Genomic DNA, 20,397 nt, shown 5'->3' on the forward strand with positions numbered 1-20,397 from the left:
GGTCTGCTCGATCAAGCAAGGTTTTCACAAGGGAGGAGGCCACTCCCTCAAATGTTTATTTTTTGTATTATTTGCATCTAAATAATCAACAAATTTACCATTAATATAGATAAAAAATGCCATGCCTTTACAAACCTATCTATCAAGCACAGAAAGCTTAATGCAGGTGTTAGACTAAGAGCTCCCTGCATTGGCCCCCCTCACACCAAAACACCAAACGCCCTGCTATCCCTTAATGATGCTGCAAATGCAGAACTGCCCAGCAAGGTTGGCAAGGGCCATGTTTGGTCACTTGTCTTCCAGATTTTTTCTCACCTATGTGAGATGCCGAGAATGAAAGTGTTGATCACTCCCTGTTTTTAAACAACACCTACTTCAAACCACACCCATGTTACCACAAGAACTTTCAAGATCATGACCACATTAATGGTGGTAGCACACCAAAAAACCCAATGGTTGGTGCTCACTGCAGGGATATCACTCAACACTCATATGCATATGTGAAAATTTAAATCATATTAAAATATACTCTTAAATCCATATGCTTCCTCCTCCTGCCCTGTGGATAACACTGTATGTATGTAAAATGTATATATGTAGAATGTATAGTATGTATAAGCATTCGTTTCTAAACTACTCTGGAATGTAATTCGAAATCTATCGTGTTGGATGATCTGTGACTTCTATATACATATACATGTATATACATAACAATGCTATGCACACATGGCAATTATGCCAACATTAACGTCTCCCAAGGTCAAATCATTATGACATGTCATCACCCAAAGGCTAGGGCCAGACGGAGACAAAGAGGATTCTGCTAGTGGTCAGGGGCTGAAATCGGCCTGCAGATTTCAGCAGGCTGATTCTGGCCCTGTTTGGCCTTGGCCTGAATAGGGAAAATGTATCGTCCTTGCTATGACTAAAGAGACAATAATGCACAACGAAAAAATGTCAGTGTAAGTAAACATTAGTTCTGTTCTTATATCTATTTATTCTCATTTGGAAAGGTATGACAATTGTAGAATAGCTGATACTGATGCAGCAGTCACTGCTATTTATTGATACAGCTGTCACATTACACAGAAAATCAATTGCTCTAATAAAAGTATCTTACTATAAAACATAATGAAAGAGGATAACATACCTGAAGCATATCATCCACCATGGTTAAAATATATTGCACTGTTTGCTCCTTGGAAACATGGGTCATCAAATTTATGAAGGTTTTAGCACACTAAAATGTAAATTAATATATCAGCAAAACAAAAGAGGTTAAGGTAAAAGTAAAAGCAGTTCACTTGTAAATAGATTTGTATTAAAAAACTGTCATAACGTAATACTTATAGCATACATCAAAAGGTGAAGCTCAAAAAATCAAAACTGCTCACAACATGGCATCTTTAAACACCAGCACTGACAGACAAAGCTAAAACATGGGTAGACTAAAAGAAAAACAAATAAAATACAGTGCTCGGGAGCTGGGGATTCCAGATAAAGGACCTTTCTGTAATTTCTATTTCCATGCTAAAAATCAGTTAAGCATTAAATATACCCAATAAGCTAGTTTTGCATACAATAAGGATTAATATCGTAATGGAATCAAGTACAATGCACAGTTTTATTATTACAGAGAAAAAGGAAACCATTTATATACATTTGAATTATATGTTTAAAATGCACTATATGAAAGATAACTTTCTGTAACATCCCATAGCTTTCTAGATAACATGTTTCTAGATAACGGATTCCTTACTTCTAGAGCAGTGGTCCCCTCGTGAGCAACATGTTGCTCTCTGACACCTTGGATGTTGCTCCCCATGGCCCGAAAGCAGGTGCTTATTTTTGTATTCCAGGCTTGGAGGCAAGTTTTGGTTGCCTAAAAAACAGCTGTACTGCCAAACCGAACCTCCTGTAGGCTGCCAATCTTCATATAGGTTACCAAATGGCCAATCACAACCCTTATTTGGTACCTTCAGGAACATTTTTCATGCTTGTGTTGCTCCCCAAATCCTTTTACATCCTTTTACTCCTTTTACATCACTGGTAAAAAAGGTTGGGACCCCTGTTCTAGAGTAAGACTTCAATTTGTCTGCAATTTGGCTACTTATCCATGCTTTTTTAAGAGCTCTCATCACTCCCCATATGTGCTCCTGGTGTGCACACTATTTATGAAAGCCACAGACACAGCTGCTACATCACCTCCTTCAGAATCCCTTGAAAAACAGCCTGAAACAGAGCCCTTTCCTTGCTTTTTGCTAAAGTTTGATTTTGACCCTAGACCTGATTAAAGGACTTGCAATTGCTTGTCGCCTGCTCTGACCTTTGGCATAATCATGGCTCTGCTTTTCACAGCATGCCACCTGCATCAACCTTTGGCCTGATTACTGACCGCTTATCCAACTGCAGCCTTCCCGGACCACTGGTCAGTTATATAGATTTGCTTTTCAGTCTGTTATCTTTATTTATCATTTTTATTAAACTATTTGTTTGCTCCATAATGCTATTATATGTTGTCATAAAGCACACAAAATGTTTACACCAGGTTAAAAAGAACATAGGTTCCAATCTAAAAGTCCTACACTTGTGGTATACCCTTATCCTTGAAGGGTCATTTCGCACTGAAGTTAATTCTAGGTGAAACCTTTAAAGAGGATGTATTTCTTTTTATTTGACCATAAATTACCCTAGGACAGAAACTGACTCAAATGATTAATATTTGTCTGTTACACAGACAAAAGATGAAAATGCTAACAGCGCTATTGCCTGGGACAATCCAAACAATACAGAGGCTCCACTACATATTCAAAAATGAAAACATAAAAAAAAAAAAAATAATAATCTGTGTGCACAACAAACCATACCATGAATATAATTATATTATGACAGTTAAAAAACATGATATAAAAGATCAGATTAGAATAATAGTATACAGATATATACTTTGTTTTAGAAAGTACTATATGTCCAGGCTCCTGAAACAATGTCAGCTCACATAAAGCTGACTGAAAGTCCTATAAGAGACCGGACTCTTGTTATACTGTTTTAAAAATAAAAACTTTAAAATCATGGACTTTTTATCATGGATATGTTTTGGAAAATTGCTTGGAATTATATTTTCTTTCATCATGGAAACAAATGTTACCTGATTTCCCTCATTGGTTAGAATGATTTGCTTATCCTCAGGGAGAGATTTTTCAAACCGCTGAATAAATTCACAGTCTTCACCAGAAATCATCTGTCCCCTATTAAAAAATAATAAAGAAATGGGAGGTCCCAGTTCACCCACATTCTAATACAGCAGCATACTTTGCATGGCAAACAATGTCAAAAAATCCCTGCCATGTTCTCAAGGAGTCTTACAGGATCAGATTTGTAACCATATTCAAGGCAGACAGCTGTGTCTAAGCCTCCGCCTAAAAGGAAAGTGCATTTCAATAGGGGGGAGCTAATTGGAACAACCAGTAATATAATTCCTTTTTATAAATGGCCAACGTAAAAAATGTACCAGCCTGTGGTACTTTACCTTTGAATATCACATCAACAACCAAAATCTTTAATGCTTTCCTAGGAGTCCCTTATAGCTGCCTAAGAACTATAGTAACATTTCCAATTTTACTAAAATTTGCATTCGTATATTTCCTGTTTTACTACACTAAACATGTGCATGTCTTTGACGGCCACAAGGGATCTCTGGGAAACAGCAAAATTAGCAAAATGGCACCCAAAGATAGACCACCCTGGGTTGGGGTATATTTTACAGAAGAGGAAGGCTGACGCAGAATGAAACATAGTGCAGTTTTTTATTGAATGTGTTTATTTAGCAATACAATTACAATAAGCTTTTACAAGGCAGAATACTTATAATCAATACTGGGCCTGTACCTTGAAATCTAAGGGATGATCCCAAACTGTCAAATACAGGGAAGCTAAGGTAGTTAGAGTACTGGTTATAATCAGCAGGCCCGGACTGGCAATCTGTGGGTTCTGGCAAATGCCAGAGGGGCTGATATAAGGTGCCATAGAAAGTCAGTATTTAGTGGGCTGTCGGGGGCTGTTTGGGCCTCTGTGTACCTGAAATGCCAGGGCCTATTTTAATTCTCAGTCCGGACCTAATAATCAGCATTGCAGAATGAATGTTAAAGGAGAAGGAAAGGCAACACATAAATAGCTTTCTATCATAAGTCTGGTGGATTTACAACTTACTGAACATTTTGTAAGTTGTCTCCCTGGTGTCATTTAGAAGCAAGACCGATCTGCGAAGACTGCAGCGTGTGACTCCGGTGACGTCACACATTATGCAGGCATCTGCCTCCCTGCTGCCCGAGGCAGCCTTGAGGCGTGTTGGGCACAATTACAGTCTAATGCGCATCCCTATGATGATGACACGCATGCAAATATGGCTATGCACGCGTCATCATTGGCCCCTATGAACACGACCCCAGCCAATCAGAATAGAAGCATCTCTGTGCTAAGGAGACGCACTGGGGACAGCAAACAGGCAGCATCTAGCGCTTGCGGTGCTTAGCGAGGGGACAAGACTTTATAGATAAATACTTACTTTAGCAGCGCTACTCTTTTTTGCGCGCACGTGATGCTCGTGCTGCCAGTAATGAGCTGCTTAATAATGTGCACTATGTCATTAGTGACACGCTCCTGGGGGTCAAGGTTTTTTTCCCACGCATGTGCAAGAGGCAGAGTAAGCATCAGTTACATTACAATGGCGGCTGTGTGACTGCAGATGCGAGCAGAACAGGAACACAGATATTATGCGATAGGCTAGGCATTGGTGAGTTAGAACTATATCGATTTAGGAGAACTTGAGTACATTAGAGGGAGATAGGTTATGATTTTTGCCTTTCCTTCTCCTTTAATACTTTTTAAAATGTTTTTTTATAACTTTAAATGAGCTAAGTGGGAACCCAAGAACATGCTGAACCACAAAATAGAGCCTGAACCCAACAATTAGAACTTAGAACTACATTATATTGCCAACAAGCTGTAAATGAATCACCTTAGGGTTGCATCCAGCTAGAGCACTGAAACTTACAGCACTGTATTTTTTCTACAGTATCTCCTTTTTAGGACAGATTGAAAGAGCTTGTTTTCTTCAAGCGCGGCAAAAAAACTATTTGCAACAAAACCCCTGGAGCTAATCCAAATTACAGTAACAGCATTTGTTTTAAGGTGGCCATATACGGCCCGATAAAAACTGGCGACAGACCGAGTCGGCAGCTTATTGGCCAGTGTATCGGGCTTCCCCAATCGAGATCTGGCCAAAAGTCGGCCAGATCTCGACCGGATGGGACTAGAAATCCCGTCGGATCGCGGCCGCATCTGTTCGTTGATGCGTTCCCGCGATCCGACCACCCATTACTATTCGTTAGGATCCGATCATTGGGGCCCTATCGGGGAAAGATCCGCTCATTTGGCGACATCGCCAAACGAGCGGATCTCTCCGTGTATGGCCACATTTACACAGAAAAAGAAAAACTATTGCAGGATGGCAACTACTGTCTGAACAAAGTTGACCAATTGTACTCTCTTTCCTTATCATACAGTTTTACCTGACAGGCAATCGAATATAAAAAATGAAAATTTCAGATAAGGTTAAGTAGATGATCCTCTAGAACGAAAGGTTCTATATGGGACCAGGTAAGATCTTACATGCAGTCTTTGTGTTCTTTTGACATGCATCCATGCTTAGTAACTGAACTGAAAGAGAACTTGGATTCTGTTTTTTCAACTTGGAATAATGAAATTGCATGGGGATTTCATTTCCAGCAATAAATGTACACATCATTTCAATACATTTAAACAATAGTGGAACTGGGATGTCATTTTGACTATCTGCACTTTATTTAGTTTTCATGATTATTTCAATGTGATACTTGGCTCTACAAAAGAAGCAGAAAAGCCACACACTTATCTTATCAAAACTAAGCACAAAATTATGATAAGGCAGTGTCAATGAGATATCTGTGTGACTGCATGCAAGCAGGGACTCTAATGCTTGGGGTTCCAACATAACTGCCCCCAGTATATATGGCTTATATATGGATCTGCTTTAAACACATAATCTGGCAATTCCAAAATATCCAAAAAGTAGTCCTTGAAAGTTTGTGAACTTACAATATAAATATGACGTAAAACCTTTTTTGGAACTAGATAATGAGCACCCAATTAAATAAATGAATCAAAAACATTATACTTGTTCATTTATTCATTGAGGAAAATGATCCAAAGCTACATATTTGTGTGTGTCAAAAGTATGTGAACCACTAGGATTCTTCGTTCATTTGAAGGGGAATTTGATTATTTAAAGAACAGAAATCTATCTTAAAGGATATGTAAACCCTATATAATCCTACCATGCATATAAGTTGGGCACTTCTCCCCCACCCCAACCACCTCATTTGTACTCCATATATCCCCTCTGTTTGAGTCATCACATTTTCATGAAACAAATAGCAGTCTTCATCCAGCGGCCATTTTCCCTGTGACACATCATCAGTGACATTTACATCTGCCAACAACACGTGTGCTGTAGCCTTACTATTAACCTTTGAACAACCAGAGTGGTGGGTATTTAAATAATTTAAAGAGGTTGTTAACGGATTCAAATTTTTGTGGGGGGGGGTTTATAGGTCCTTAATAACACAGTTTTTGTGGAAGTATGTCATGACACAAACAAAGGAGATAAAACACTTATTAATGCTGATGCATATTGATGTTTATTGATTCCACCAGGCTGAAAAGAGTTACGAAACTAAGAAAACTCCTCTAGTCCACTGTCAGGCAGATCATGTACAAATGGAGGTACATGTATGAGACCTGTTATCCAGAATGCTCGGGACCTGGGTTTTTTTTCAGATAACGGATCTTTCTGTAATTTGGGTCTTCATACCTTATGTCTACTATAAATTCATTTAAACATTAAATAAACCAAATAGTCTGGTTTTGCTTTCAATAAGGATTAATTATATCTTAGTTGGGATCAAGTACAAGCTACTGTTTTACAGAGAAAAGGAAAATAATTTTATGGGAGACAGCCATTCAGTAATTCGGAGCTTTCTGGATATCGGGTTTCCTGATAAGGGATCCTATACCTGTAGTTGAAAACCATTTTTAACCACCTCAGAAGTGGTTGACCAGCAAGATGTGGTAAAAAGATTTTAAAGAACTCCATGTTAATTTCTAAGGAGCTAAAGCCCTCCCTTGTATTAGCAAATGTCAATGTTCTTGGGTCCACCATCAGCAGAACAATGAACAATAATGGATTACATAACAATGAAAAATAATGGATTGCATAGAAGAATTGCAAGGAGAAAGACTCTACTATCCAGAAAGAGCAGTATTTATCTGTTTGCCTACTTTGCATGCATGTGGATAAGTCAGAAGATAACTTTTTTACTTGAATGAAAAGCATTATGTTTGGCAAAAAGCAAACAACTACATTCAAGCATAAGGACCTTTTGCCATCTGTGAAACATGGTGGTGGCAGTACATTCATTGCCACTGGACTAGGACAACTTGGCAATATTGATGGACCTATGAATGCTGGCAGGAATATGTCAAACTATCTGTGTATTGAAACTGAAGAGAAAGTGGGTCATGCAGCAAGACAACAATCCTAAACACTCAAGTTGATCTACCAAAGAATAGCTTAAGTAGAAGAGAGTTAACGTTTTAGAATACCCTAGCCATGACCCTCATCCCAGAGAAATGTTGTGGAAAGAGCAGTGTGTGCAAGGAAGCCCACTATTATCACTGGGTTGAAGCTGGTAAAAATGTCTGCTAAACAGTTACTGGAAATGTTTTGTTGCAGTTTTAGGGAGGTTTGTGGAAATATATGAAGAAAAATCCCCCCTCCCCCCGATACATCTAGGGCAGTGATCCCCAACCAGTAGCTCGTGAGCAACATGTTGCTCTCCAACCCCTTGGATGTTGCTCCCAGTGGCCTCAAAGCAGGTGCTTATTTTCGAATTCCTGGCTTGGAGGCAAGCTTTGGTTGTATAAAAACAAGATGTACTGTCAAACAGAGCCTCAGTGTAGGTCAGTGATCCCCAACCAGTAGCTCGTGAGCAACATGTTGCTCTCCAACCCCTTGGATGTTGCTCCTGGTGGCCTCAAAGCAGGTGTTTATTTTTTTATTTCTAGGCTTGGAGGCAAGCTTTGGTTGCATAAAAGCCAGGTGTACTGCCAAACAGAGCCTCAATGTAGGGTGATAATCCACATAGGGGCTGCCAAATGGCCAATCACAGCACTTATTTGGCACCCCAAGAACATTTTTCTCGCTTGTGTTGCTCCCCAACTCCTTTTACTTCTGAATGTTGCTCACTGGTTCAAAAGGTTGGGGATCCCTGGTGTAGGTTGACAATCCTCAAAGGGGGTACTAAATGGCCAATCACAGCACTTTTGGCACCCCTGGAAAATTTTTCACATATATATATATATATATATATATATATATATATATATATATATATATATATATATATATATATATATATATATCGAATGATGAAAGATAGTCACACTCACAGGTCTTACATTGTAGAAAGTGTGATTTACTAGACGCCACAATTTTTTGTGCCGTATAATGAATCACACTTTCCATAATGCAAGACCTGTGAGTGTGACTATCTTTCATCATTCGGTATTATTTGCCGTTTATGGACAGCACCCAGGCACCAGGGAGTACCCTTTAGTTGGCTATGATAGCAAACACACCAAATATATCTGATACTCACTGGAGATATGATTGCCAGTTTACTTTATTTGCCCAAACCTCTGCAGCTTTTGCTGCAATTATATTTGTTGGAACAGCAGCATCAACAGCACCTCGAATATCCATTTTAATTTTCACTAAAAAAAAAAAAAAAAAGAGAGAGAGAGAGAACAACATTAATAATGTATTGATAATGTATTGTACTATTGTTTAGTTAAATATTCTCTTACTTGCTACTTTTCATTTGAACGCAGAAAACGAATTATGGACTTGTTTACGTTTATGAAACTCCACACATATAAACTAAACCTGACCGGTTTGCATGTAATTTGGCAAAAAACATGTAAGCAAAAAATTGAACCTGATCAGTCTTAGAATATTTGATCTGGGCTCTTTGAGGTATTGAATATTAAGGATTTGAATCAGCCATGCAATCTATCCGTTATACCAAGGATCAAACATTTGGATCTACCTTATTTGGCTCACTAGCATGATAAAAAAAACAAGAAAAAGTCCTCGCATTCCACAATCTTGACAAATGATCAGATCAACTGTATACGTGAATGGCCATTTTAAGCTTAAAGACGTTAATCTGCAGACAGAGTCCCAAATTTAAAGAGACGTTGTCCGCAACCTGGTCAATGCTTTCCATGGAAAAACGCTACTTGAGTTGCTGATGAGTAGCTTCCACAGAGCAGCATTTTTCCCTTTTTTCTAAAAATATTCATAGTACCTCTAGGTGGCAGATAGTGAACTGTACATGGGTGGCAAATGGGTGGGACAAGAGCATGCAGATACACATTCTGCAACTGTATATAAATCAACGTGTGCAATGTACAGTGGGAGCCGTGTACTTACCACCAGTACAAGGCAAGTATTTAGTATAGGACTTAAGAGCTGTGCTTTCAGCCTGACCCACAAAGCATGTTAAAATGGCAAGTAAGCATAAGCAATCTTTGCACAAAGAGAAATTGAGCTACAAAGTTTCCATTTTTATTTTTTTGTACAAGGTTAACTGGATAGAAACTCAATAGACATTACATGCAAATTTCACATTTTTATTTGCATTAAAGGACAAAAAACCTCCACCTCTATGGGTCACTATGGTCAACTTGTGATTGGGACGATACATGATCAGTAGAGGTATACTGTGCAATTTTACTTTACTATACATTTGTGAGTAGCGCTTAGCTTTTTCCAACAAGGAACACCAGCATGGAATAGAAACTTAAAGGGATCCTGTCATCAGTTAATAGTGCTACTCCAGAAGAATTCTGCACTGATATCCATTTCTCAAAAGAGCAAACAGATTTTTTTTATATTCAATTTTGAGATCTGACATGGGGCTAGACATTTTGTCAATTTCCCAGCTGCCCCTGGTCATGTGAATTGTGCCTGCACTTTAGGAGAGAAATGCTTTCTGGCAGGCTGCTGTTTTTCCTTCTCAATGTAACTGAATGTGTCTCAGGGGGACATGGGTTTTTACTATTGAGTGCTGTTCTTAGATCTACCAGGCAGCTGTTATCTTGTGTTAGGGAGCTGCTATCTGGTTACCTTCCCATTGTTCTTTTGTTTAGCTGCTCGGGGGGAGGGAGGGGGGTGATATCACTCCAACTTGCAATGCAGCATGTAAAGAGTGATTGAAGTTTATCAGAGCACAAGTCACATGACTTGGGGCAGCTGGGAAATTGACAATATGTCTAGCCCCATGTCAGACTTCAAAATCGAATATAAAAAAATCTGTTTGCTCTTTTGAGAAATGGATTTCAGTGCAGAGCAGCACTATTAACTGATTAATTTTGAAAAAAAAATTTTTTCCCATGACAGTATCCCTTTAACGATTTATTTTGATGGCTAGCTAACATTCTAGTTAACATTCTGGCACCCATCAGTGAAATAGTGATTACATAGCCACAAAACTAGCTACGCTAAGCAAATTGGAAGAATGCGCAAACAGATCACCAAAGTTTGACTTTCACTCTGCTGTGTCCTTCATTTCTGGTGCCATGGTCTGAATTTGATGGCAAAACACGAACTTTGTTTTTCCATAAACACACTCTGAAAGGTGCGGCCAGATTTATCAACACTGTACCGAGTTCTCACTAGTATTTAGCCTTACCTTCAGCAGGTAATAAGCAGAACTCGCTGGTTAACGTCAGGAAGACAAGCAGTAGAAGTAAATCTGTGTATTCTGTAATAGAATAAAGAACATAATTCAGATACTGGACTATGTATCCTATATTGTGCATAAAGATAAGCATGATTGGTTTGGTGCAAAGTCTTTGTTTAACATTTCGGCATCAGTATTTTATAAAGATACTAAATGTGTATAGATCTACTGACTAAAAAGCACTAAAAGTCTATAATTAAAATATGATTTGAGCATTTAAATAGGGAAAAAAACAGGTTTGTATCTGCTCAGCACACGTTGGGGTGCATTTATGAAAGCACAGGATGCAAGTGCTAAAGCACTACGACGTGCAATATCACACCCATTAGTTCTTAATGCATAACTATTTTCTGCGTAATAACCTACAGGGTTCAAAGCAGTGTACTGCACTCTATTTTAGAGCACAAGACCTACACTTACTAGTGCTCTGCACAGGGCAGGTTACAAAAACAAAGAGCCCTGTCAATTTAAATGACAGCCATTAAAAAGGTGGTTCACCTTTCAATGAACTTTTAGTATGCTATAAAAAAGCCTGTTCTTAGCAACTTTTCTATTGGTCTTCATTTTTTTTTATTTTATATAGTCTTTCCAGAAAGTGGTCACTTAGATACTTATATTTCTATTTAGCCCCTGGCCTAGTCTTCTTCAAGTCCTTTATTCACACCACTGCCTGATTGCTAAGGTAAACTGTACCCTAGCAACCAGATATCTGATAAAACTTCAAACTGGAAATCTGCCGAACAGAAAGCTAAATAATTCAAATAACATACAAAATGAAGACCCGTTGCAAACTGACTCAGAGTATCATGCTCTACATCATACCAAAACTTGATTTAAAGTTGAACTACAACTTTAAGTTCAAAGGGCATTAAATACATGACACACTTAAAATCTACAAAGTGTTACAGAAAAAATACAATACTATCTGTATTTCAATACTGAACACTACTGAAGTACGCTCCTAAACACAAGAGTGTCCTGATATTAATGATGTTGCATTTACTTAGAGTAAGGTTATCCTGTTAGGTTTTACACTGCCTTATTAAATTAGGCTATAAAGGCACAAAAAGCACTTCTAAAGACACTGGTTTAAAGGACATGTAAAGTCTCAAATAGAATAAGGCTAGAAATGCTGTATTTTGTATACTAGATATAAACATGAACTTACTGCACCACAAGCCTAATCAAACAAATAATTTATGCTTTCAAAGTTGGCTACAGGGGGTCACCATCTTGTGACTTTGTTAAACATCTTTGCAAGACTAAGACTGTGCACATGCTCAGTGTGGTCTGAGCTGCTTAGGGATCATCATAAACAAAGCTGCTTGAGTTCTGCATGGCTGGGAAGTTAGGCGGGGCTCCCCCTGCTGTTCATAAGTATGATTGTTTCCCTGCTCAGCAGTTAAGGACCATCTGACAATTCCTATCCACAGCAGTAAATGAAGGGAGAATTTCACTGCATAAGTCAGGTTTCTTATAAAAACAGTACACATTTTTTAATTAATGTATATTGGAAATAGGTTTCTTTTTCGTTAAAGAAAATAAAAATGGGATTTTATTCATTTGCCTTTACATGCCCTTTAAATACTAAAGATTAAATTATATAACTGAATATTAAGATTAAATAATGGGAAGTACGTCGATGGGTGACGTAATGAAGCATTTTTTGAACAAGGCTAATGGGATCAGATCTGCTGGTAGACATGGACTCACTTTTAGGCACTGTTGCCCTCCCTGAAGAAAGTCATTAGATTTGCAGTTTAGCAACACCTTAAAGGGCACAGTTGGTAGTGCCTTTATAGCTCTAATATTCAAATTCAGCATAATGTAATTTAAGAATGTGACCCCATTTTTTAAGCATTATTTAAAATATATATATATATATATATATATATATATATATATATATATATATATATATATATATATATATATATATATATAGCCAAAAAGAGATGCACTCCAAGGACTTTTATAGTGTAAAAAATCTATTTTTTATTTCCACGTTTCGGCGCCGCAACTCGGGCTGCCCCTTGGAGTGCGGTCTGTTTTTGGCATTTTGGATGTGATTATTTTGACCAGCACCCAGGCAGCTGATGCGGTGGTTGTGAGTGCACCAGTATATGTGTGTGTATATATATATATATATATATGCCCCTACATTTTCTGCAGTGCTGTGGAACACATGGGTGTATCCAGCAAACCTACAGATGACATAAAAATACTGAGCAATACACAGGAGATACAGAGGGTCCTGCTCAACAGAGCTTACTATCTAACAGTGATAAGTGATCATTACAGTCCCTGCAATGTCCTGTTTCCAGCTTTAATATGGATTACTGTTGCTTTGTTATCTGGTCATAACCAAAATGACATTATAGCAAGCGAAAGCCTTTAGTTTATTGCTGCATGGAATGAAAGTGCAAATATCTAGTGACAATTAGTCAATAAATAAACTTGTACCAAAGGACAGGCCGCAACTTTACTCCCAAATGCAACGGGGGACAATAATAAAGGACTCACCCGCGTTTCCGGAGCCCGGTTTCAAGGCCTGCCCCGCTCAACCGGAGCTCCCGACACTCCCGTATGTGACCTCTCTAAGCTGCTGCTGGACAGCGGACTGGGTAAAAGCGGAGTCATGTGATGGCAGTGTGATCATGTGACTTACAAACCCGGAACAAGCTGGCTTGGAACTTGTGACAGCGAACGTCACTTCATCTCGCGTGAGGACTGGGAAAAGGAGTATTACACAATCCTTTCACTTCTGCCTTCTGCCTGGATCCTGTCGCACAGAGGAAGTTGAGTTATTGGTAGTATTTAGGACCTTACCTGAACAAAATACATTTTTGTTTCATGCTGATAAATAGTTTTTTTATTTGTATTTATACCTGATGCCTTTATTTACTCCTTTAGTCTAGAATCTTGACTTTGTATTGGTTGCTCTATTCACATCAAGGCAACTTCACCTTAAAGGGCATGTAGATGCAATAAAATAAAATCCTTTTTTTACTTTCTTTAATGAAAAAGAAACCTATCTCCAATATACTTCAATTAAAAAAATGTGTACCGTTTTTATAAAAAACCTGACTGTATGCAGTGAAATTCTCCCTTCATTTACTGCTGTGGATAGGAATTGTCAGACGGTCCCTAACTGCTGAGCAGGGAAACAATCATACTTATGAACAGCAGGGGGAGCCCCCGCCTTACTTCCCAGCCATGCAGAACTCAAGCAGCTTTGTTTGTTTCCCTGTAGAGCAGTCGGAGACTCTAGAGATTTCTACAAAAATGATTTCATTGTCTGCAGAAATTATTTCATTGTCTGCAGGCCACAAAAATGATTTCACTCTGCAGAAATTATTTCACTGTCTGCAGGCTACAAAAATTATTGTCTGCATGCTGCACATTTTCTCTGGCTGCAGTGCAGTACAGCAAAAATTACTTCACAGACAGAGACTGTTTCAGGCGCAGGCTGGCTGTGCCTCTAGAGCTGTTTCTGGGCCGGCCGGGTTCCCCCCTGCACCCTGCTCTGCCCGGTGCCCACTGGCACTAACTGCTGCAGCCTGCAGGACCCTCGACCTGGGTATTGCGACCCCCACTCTGGCTGGCCCCGTGGCCCGTTCTTGTGCCTTGTTTTCTAGCTAGGCTAACTGCCTGGGACTGAGACAAATTCCAGCACAGTGCAGCCAGTAATAGGCAGCAGCTTCTTGGTAAAAAAAAAAAAAAAGGCAAGACTCAGAGGAGTGACGATGGTGGTGACAGTGACTGCGTGTCTGCTCTGCCTGCGTCTGACCGAGTGTGCGCGAGAGTGCGCCGCGCTCAACCCACTTAAGTAGCAGCGGGTTTTCGTCGTCGCACACCAATGTCGTCAATGGTGAGCACCTGCCCTTCCACATTCATATAGTCAGCCCAGCGAGTCTACAGATTTGTTGCACTTGCACACTGTGACGCAGAGAGATGCTGTGAGCCTGTGACGCTGCCGCACATCTTCATCATGGCATCAGTATCTTGTCTCCCAGAGTCCCAGTCAGCAAGCCTGGAGGGGGGGCCCCGGACCCCGGTGAATTTTTTTTAAACAAAATTGAAAGAAAAAAATATTAAAAACCCATGGGCCCCTACCACTAATGGGCTAGTAGGCTATAGCCTAGGGTAGCCTAAGCATTAATCCGCCCCTGGCAGTTTCAATCATTACTACATAATGTATTAAACATCAGCTTTAAGGTAACCTGCCCCTTTAAGTCCACATACGCATCTCTAGTAGGGTTGCCACCTTCCCGGTTTTGACTTGGACAGCCCGGTTTTTTGAAGGGCTGCCTGGGTCAAACCTGCCTGCCCGGTTTTACAAATTAGGAAAACCAGGCAGGATTTCCTATGATTGACTCGGCGACCGTCCAATCGTCGGTCGCTGCATCATAGCCCTGTCCCTGACATCCTGGCCCTGCCCCTTGTCCAGATTGCACTGGGTGAAAAGGTGGCAACCCTAATTTCTAGTTCCCCAGTTGTTACCACAGTCAAGCAGTGTGTTGTTTTATAATCTATTAAAATATGAAGTTATGAATATGAAGTTATGGTCAGTGACATTAATAACCCTGGGTCCTGAGCATTCTGTATAACAGGTTCCATACCAGTACCAATGTCAAAGCTGCTTGACCTGTCAGTAAGTAGTGAGGTGGAGTTGCTGCAGTTATAATGAGCTCCATCAGTTCCAGACCAGTAACACATTTCATAAACATCCTTGTCTCACCTATAATGAGAGAAAACAGTGTACTTCTGCTACATATTTTGTAAATAGTAGAACAATAAACTAAAGAATGTCCAGAAAGATGGCAGCCTGCAAAACCAATACAAACACATATTTGGTTTGTTTGCTAATTTGTTTAGAATGTATACAGTTTTTTATTATCTGTAAATATGAATATGCTGTACATTGGCATATACATATAGTAAATCTTTCCCTTGCACATTTTTTGCCTACAGCCACTGTTTTGTGAGGTTATGTTTGTTTGCTACTACTGATGTTGACAAAGTCTCACCCATGCAGATGTAATCCAGCATGCACGTATAGTAAATTAGATTATATGAGCACCTGTAGCAGCAGCACTGGACTAGCTACTGATGTAATAGGAAGTAATATGGTGAATATGGACATGCCCACATAGGAGAGCACATGTTAAGAGAAACGCTGTAATAAAACTAAGTTCTGCTCAGTCTTGTGTTTGGCTCTGGTAACTTGGCCCGCAGTCCCATTTTTCTTTGATCTCCTGCACTGACATCAGAAAAATATACAACGTTTCTGAAACCTAATTAAAAGAAGAGTCTTTTTGGCATAGAGCCCAAAACACTAAAAACCTGCTCATTTGTAACTATTTTTTACTCAAAGAAGCTTTATTGAACAATCGCATATGATAACAGAGAAAATAGACTGTCAAGGTCGCAGACACAAATTGTTTGCTCAAAAGTACGCACACCCCAATACATTTCAAAGTAACAATGTAATCCAGTACCACTCCGGAATACGCTTAACATAACAGCATAGATCAGCCTAAACATCAGGTTCATTGCCCTCCCAACCCAGACCAGTCCAATGCCGCCAAAGAACTATATATTTCAATAGTTGACCCCTTTTGTCCAGAATGGTGCGTTCCAGTTTGGCTAAACCATCCATAGCTTTTATCCATTCTAAGTGTGTCGGGGGTAAAGGGTCTTTCCAATGCAGTGTGATAAGCCTCCTGGCCTGGAACAAGGCTTTCGTAACAAAGTGCAGAGTACTAGTGTCCAAAGAATCCCCCAAGTCAATGGAAAGTAGACAATTCCGTGCATCACCCCTACCCCAGCCAGGTATTTTAGTTGACAACCAAGTAGTTATACTGACCCAGTACGGCTGGACTTTAGGGCAGTCCCACAGCGTGTGTAGTAACGTAGCAACATTCACTTTACACCTTATGCAGTTGGGAGTCGGGGATAGGTTCATGACAAACAAACGATGTACAGTATAATATGCTCTATGTATTAAATACAATTGCAATAACGAATGCTTATACGAGTGTGCCACTATCTTGGGGGTTGTCAGCACCCACTCCCATTGATCATCATGTATGGTACCCAGGTCAGCCTCCCTAGCATCCCTCGCCTTGAGGTCTGTGTCAACATATACTGGTTTGCTTAGCTGTTTATATAATGTAGATATTCTCTTTTTATGATTAGTGTCCAAGAGTGCATCGACTATTGGGGAATTTGCAACCACAATACCCTTGTCCTGAAACTGCCTAGTCAAAAATACATTTAGCCTATGGTGAGTCAGCCATTGTGTGCTAGGGAGATCCCTTTCCTCCATCAAGCGTGGCATAGGTATAACTTGGTCATCAGCCCAAATGTCTTCTAGGGTATTTATATTAAGTTCCAGCCAAATTCTAGGGGGGCTTACCAAGGCAAGTGCAGGGAATACCGCATTATGCCATATAGGGGTCTGCGGGAGGTAGGCCACATGATTCACCATCCTATGTGCCAAATTCAGCATGGTACCCTGAAGCTCCAGTAGTGGTGAACGGGCCTTCCGTGGCTTCCTAATCAGTACCATGGGCCAGACTGTAGTAGGGTGCTGCAATACCGTTGACCATAGGTGATGAAGCGGGGGAGATAGGTCCTGGTGTATCATAGGTAAGATATGTGTAAGTTGGGAGGCTACATAATAGATATACAAGTCTGGCAGTGCCATACCCCCGCAATCCCTGGGCCGCATTAGGGTAGTTAGTCGCAGCCTGGGCCTAGAGGTTCCCCAAATAAACGTACCGCAGAGGCTGTGTACTCTCTTAAACACTTTTTTGGGAAGAAGGACCGGAGCGTGCCACAATACATACAACCATTTCGCAAAATGAACATTTTAATAAGTTGAATTCTCCCCGCAGGACCTATCGGGAGGGACTCCCATTGCCTAAGTTTAAGTTGGGTCCATTGGACCAGAGGGTCCACGTTAAGCTCAATAAACTGCGACATGGGTAGTGCAACCTGAATGCCCAGATATGTAATCGAGTCAGCAACTTCCAAAGGGCAGTCAGTAAGGTTCTCACCCTCCCCTTGCTTATCCACCAGGAGCAGCACTGACTTGGTGGTATTGGTCTTAAGGCCAATTTGTAACTATTTAAGATAAGCAGGTCTCTTGGGAGAACTGAGACTCACAGCTTAAAGGGAAATTCACTTTCAGTAGCAAAACTGTTATAATACATAAGACATTGCACTATAATTGACAGAAATATGTGCAAATTTTCATAACCTGCCTAATTTTGTAAAATGGACATGTAATTAAGAGGTGTGGTCATAAAGTGGGTGTGGTCAAAAATGTGTCAAACGCCACAACTTTTTGTCCTTCTTTCCATTTTTTAAACATTGGGAGGTATAGTTTTCCTTTAGCCATAAAGCATGACAGAAATGTTGCATTCCGAGAGCAAATAAACTTAAATACTTTGTTATATAACTCAATCAAACAAAACAATGTAAACACAAATCATTTCTCCTCTTATATATATGTAAACATGACACTTTGGGACAAATTTACTAAAGAGTGAAGCGGGTTATTAAGTGAAAATTCAGCAAAATGACAATTCGCAGATACATCAGCAATCAACTAAACGGTGAAGAAGAAAATTCCGTAGAGAAAAAGCTCAGCGCAAGAGAGGTTTTGCACTGTCTCGCCAGACGAATATACTTGGCATCATTATCAGCAATCACACTGCTCTGTTCACCCAAATTGATGAAAATGAAAAAAGACTTTGGGCAGCACTCCATAGTTTCCTTAAAAAGCCTTTATTCTCATTAGCAGGGCAAAATTCACAGCAAAGTTTCGAGCCCATCACTGCTGTTTATCAAACTTTACTTTCCCCTTTCTTCTGGAACCAAGAATGCTAAAACTGACACTCTTTCCCCCTTATATTTAGCCCAGAAGCTTTCTTCTGTTGCATACAGCCTTTGCAGCCATTTCTTCTCCTGACTTTGCGAACCCCTTTGGTTCTGTGAGGGGTAGAAGGGGGAGGGTTACTAATAAAATTCCTCCTGACCTGCTGAACTTGCTGTTTAGCCTCTCTCTCTCCTGGAAACTGTGTTGAATTTAGGGTGATAGAAGCTGAACTATAACTATCAAATATAGGTGCCATTGATTCTTAACCATCAGTAGGATTACACCAGCAAAGGTATTTCCTTGAGTACAAAGGTGAGGCACTATTATATGGGTGATATAAAGCAGTTAAGCAAGTACAGAATATCAAGCACCGTTACGCATAAGAGACATAGCTTGCAAGAGGTATTGTCAACAGCAGAGAGACACCTTTACTGAAATGGACCCTCTCCAGTAGAGGCCACTTTGTGATTCGAAATTGCATGAAACTCTTTCCAGTTGATAGGCCCTACACTTGGGACGGTTATCCTACCTCCACACTATTTCTCCTCGGTGGAGCTAGCTGGCTTATCTAACTAGTAACTACTGTGAGTGTGCTAAAACCATGTAATTTATATGTAAAATCATGTAATCTTCCGGAGTTGCTTTAGATTATACAATTAGTATGTTTTACCTGCAGTAATGTACAGTAATGCCATTACAGAGGTGTTTAGATGCTTTGTCACCCAACGGAGAGGAGATTTTCTATGGGCAGTAAAGCTCCCTTTGTGTTGTCACCCCAAGTAGTGTTTTGTTATTCATTTTAAATAGCATTGATATATAGAACATTTTAGACAATAAAAATGTATTTAACTTCACACACAGTTCTGAATTATTCAAAAGAGAAGGAATATTGTTCAACCTGTTGTTTTTTTTTGGTGGATTCTACCCCCAAGAGCTAAAATGATGAAATTACTGGCAGTGATGACTGTTTGATACCAATGAAATCCTGCTGATTAGTCTAAAGTTAAAAGGCATAGCAGCCTATTTCTGAGACCCCATCTGCAGCTTATAGCTGAAAGTACCTGATGATAAATATTTTCCGAAGTTGCATCTGCTGTTTCTGTTTATTTTTCTTTTCATGTACAGAATGTCAGAATTTGAATCAAAATACATTTCCTGGGACGACAACAGACCTTTCTACTGCTTATTTTTATGTCCCTTTATTGCTTTTGGTGTGTTTTTCTTTTCTTAATGGCTCTGCTTTTTTGTAGAGATACACCTGAGTTTATCAAACAGATTTTATTCAACATTTTTTACCCAGCTGTGCACTTCAAACATGATGGGAAATGTATAGCATTTTTTGAATAAGTACATTTTCACGAATATTCCTTAGTTATTAATAAGATTGTTGAAATACATGGTCTAGTATAGCTTTACTGAAGATTTACAGGCACAGTTACAAGTACAGGCACAGAAAGTAATTTCCCACCAGCCAAATCTGAGAGGCTGAGAGATCACCTCTCAACGATCTTGCCATTTCGGCATCTATTTAAAGTGACTGCACATGTGTTGTAGAGATGCAATAACGTCATGAGGCATATGCACCTTGATGCCCGGAGGTAATTG

The 20,397-nt window shown here is 39.6% G+C and overlaps 1 protein-coding gene across 1 annotated transcript in view; it reads right to left on the bottom strand.

The window, feature by feature from the left end:
* The window catches only part of atp6v1h.S (ATPase, H+ transporting, lysosomal 50/57kDa, V1 subunit H S homeolog), a 44,163-nt gene extending 30,578 nt beyond the window's left edge, over nt 1-13,585 (bottom strand). Inside the window, exons 1-5 of the mRNA XM_018223703.2 lie at nt 13,428-13,585; nt 10,854-10,925; nt 8,757-8,871; nt 3,149-3,248; nt 1,151-1,240 (exon numbers count right to left, since the gene is read on the bottom strand). Of these exons, the coding sequence (XP_018079192.1) occupies nt 1,151-1,240; nt 3,149-3,248; nt 8,757-8,860 (294 nt within the window). The 5' untranslated portion in view covers nt 8,861-8,871; nt 10,854-10,925; nt 13,428-13,585. The remainder of the gene's footprint in view (nt 1-1,150; nt 1,241-3,148; nt 3,249-8,756; nt 8,872-10,853; nt 10,926-13,427) is intronic.
* Nucleotides 13,586-20,397: the final 6,812 nt, after the last annotated feature.

The sequence above is a fragment of the Xenopus laevis genome, chromosome 6S, assembly GCF_017654675.1.
Source record: "Xenopus laevis strain J_2021 chromosome 6S, Xenopus_laevis_v10.1, whole genome shotgun sequence".
Lineage (NCBI taxonomy): Eukaryota > Metazoa > Chordata > Amphibia > Anura > Pipidae > Xenopus > Xenopus laevis.